This window comes from Eriocheir sinensis, chromosome 20 (genome assembly GCF_024679095.1).
Source record: "Eriocheir sinensis breed Jianghai 21 chromosome 20, ASM2467909v1, whole genome shotgun sequence".
NCBI classification, from domain to species: Eukaryota; Metazoa; Arthropoda; class Malacostraca; order Decapoda; family Varunidae; genus Eriocheir; species Eriocheir sinensis.
In genome coordinates this window covers 18125332-18127831 of record NC_066528.1, presented here as the reverse complement: position 1 = coordinate 18127831, position 2500 = coordinate 18125332, and the positions used below count along the sequence as shown (strand labels likewise).

At 48.7% G+C, this 2500-nt stretch overlaps 1 protein-coding gene across 2 annotated transcripts in view; it reads right to left on the bottom strand.

Moving 5' to 3' along the window:
* Positions 1-2500, bottom strand: part of LOC127001300 (putative neural-cadherin 2) — a 72818-nt gene that overhangs the window by 23002 nt on the left and 47316 nt on the right. For both annotated transcript variants that reach the window (XM_050865706.1, XM_050865707.1), the window contains exon 7: positions 1609-1784. In XM_050865706.1, coding sequence (XP_050721663.1) covers positions 1609-1784 — 176 coding nt within the window. The remainder of the gene's footprint in view (positions 1-1608; positions 1785-2500) is intronic.

The following is a 2500-nucleotide window of genomic DNA, read 5'->3' as shown; positions in this document are numbered from 1 at the left end:
GTTTTCCCTTCCATTCTCTTTTAGTCCTTCAGTTTTAAGATAGTTTTCCCTTCCATTCTCTTTATTTTAGTCATCCTTTCTTTCCTTCCCTTTCCATGTCCTCCGTTTTCTTTTTCCTCTTTTATGATATTTGGTACCCACTTTTATTTCCCATTCTCTTCCTTCAATTTTAAGATAGTTTTCCCTTTCATTCCCTTTCTTTTAATTACCCTTTCTTTCCTTCCCTTTCCGTGCCTGAAGAATAACTATATATCAACAACGGGCGAAGACGGAGAAGGCGAGGGCGAGGAGACTTTGATAACGGGATGGCAGAACAGGGTTGGACGGCGCGCGGCGGGGGGAGACTTTGATAACGGGATGGCAGAACAGGATTGGACGGCGCGCGGCGGGGGGAGACTTTGATAACGGGACAGCAGAACATCTTATGAAACTTTCCCTTCCCTCTGTTTACCTATCCGTCTGTCTCTCCGTCTGCCGCTCACTTCAAAGCCTCGCCCAGAGAACCCAAGAAGCCGCAGAGGGAAAACTTTGCTGGAAAAGGCGCGCACGGTCTAAAAGGAGAGGCAAACATTGATAATTTTGCCACGAAGAGCGGAGGAGAAGGAAAATGCGACGAGGGTGATTGAGTTACGTCCGCGAGAATATAAAATTAGCGTTCGTTGTTGGAATGTTTTAGGAGCGTCAGAGAACACGGGTGATTTCTTTTGCGCTCGTCATTGCCGTGGAGAAAAAGAGAAACGATTTGGAATTCACTTTTATGATCCCCTCGTCCTAAAGAGCTAAGCGTTCTCGCGCGTAAATATATAAAAGAAATGTATTAATTCATTACTGAGAAGCGGAATCGACTCCCAAATTTAGTTATAGACACTTAGAGCGGGCAGAACAGAGCATGGTAGTAGTAGTAGTAGTAGTAGTAGTAGTAGTAGAAGTAGTATTGGTAGTAGCAGTGGTGGGGAAGGAAGGGAAAGAAGAGGAGGAGGATAGGAAAAAGGGGAAGAAAGGGGAGAGGAAGGGGAGAGGAGAGAAGGAACTGGGGAGGAAGAGGAGGTAGGGGAAGGAAGAAGGAGGGAGGGGAGGAAAAAAGGAAATGAAGGAAGGGGAAGGATGGGAGGAGGAAGAGGAGAAAGGGGGAAGAAAAGGGAGGGAGGGAAGGAAAAAAGAAAAGGTAGGAAGGGGAAGGAAAAGGAAAGGGAGGAAGGAAGGGAAGAAAAGGAGGAAGAAGGAAGAGGAGGAAGGAAAGAAAGGGAAGGAAGGGAAGGAAAAGGAAGAAGGAAGAGGAGAAGAAGGAAGAGGAGGAAGGAAAGAAAGGGAAGGAAAGGTTAAGTACAGTCACAACTACTACTACTACTACTACTACTTCTACTACAACAACTACCACCAATATCATTCCATCAATCTCAACAACCTATAACTCTCTCTCTCTCTCTACCATCAACGCTCCAACCTTTCAATTTACCCTCAAACTCACTCTCGTCTCTCCCTCCCCTCTTTCATTCCACCCCATAGCCCAATCTTCCCTTCCATTCCCTTCCCATATAAAGCACTTTTCCACAAACTCTCATGTTCCACCCCGCAGCGCCTTCCACCCTGCCACTCCACGCATCTTACCCTGTAGTAAAAGTAGTTGGCCGTGTCCCTGTCGGCAGCCGCGATTTCCAGCAGGGTTGTGTTGTCTGGGTCCCTGTTACCCCACGTCTCCTGAACTGTCAGATCCCACTGCTTCCTGGCGAGCCGTGGCGAGTTGTCGTTCACGTCTGACAAGCGAATGACGACTGTGCCTGTCCCTGGAGATTGAGAGAGGGAGGGAGAGTGTGAGAATGCGTGTGTGTGAGAGAGAGAGAGAGAGAGAGAGAGAGAGAGAGAGAGAGAGAGAGAGAGAGAGAGAGAGAGAGAGAGAGAGAGAGAGAGAGAGAGAGAGAGAGAGAGAGAGAGAGAGAGAGAGAGAGAGAGAGAGAGAGAGAGAGAGAGAGAGAGAGAGAGAGAGAGAGAGAGAGAGAGAGAGAGAGAGAGAGAGAGAAAAGAAAGTGCGTGTGTGTGAATGCGTGGGATGGAAAGGAAGGAAGGAAGGAAGGAAGGAAGGAAGGGTAAGGATGCTGGGATAAGAGAGAGAAGGAGAGAGAGAGGAAGGGAGACCGAGAGCGAGAGCGAGAGAGAGAGAGAGAGAGAGAGAGAGAGAGAGAGAGAGAGAGAGAGAGAGAGAGAGAGAGAGAGAGAGAGAGAGAGAGAGAGAGAGAGAAGGGAAGTACGTAATGACAAACAGGGGGAGAGAAAAAAAGTGGAGATATGAAGGATGGAGGAAAGGAGGAATGTGGAGGAAACGAGAGGAGGATTTAATTTGCCAGAGTGGAGGAGGAGGAGGAGGAGGAGGAGGAGGAGGAGGAGAAGAGGAGGAGGAGGGGGAGGAGGAGGAGGAGGAGGAGGAGGAGAAGGAGAAGAATGAGGAGGAGGAGGAGGAGGAAGAAGAGGGGAAAGAAGGGAAGAAGGGGAAGGAGAAGAATGG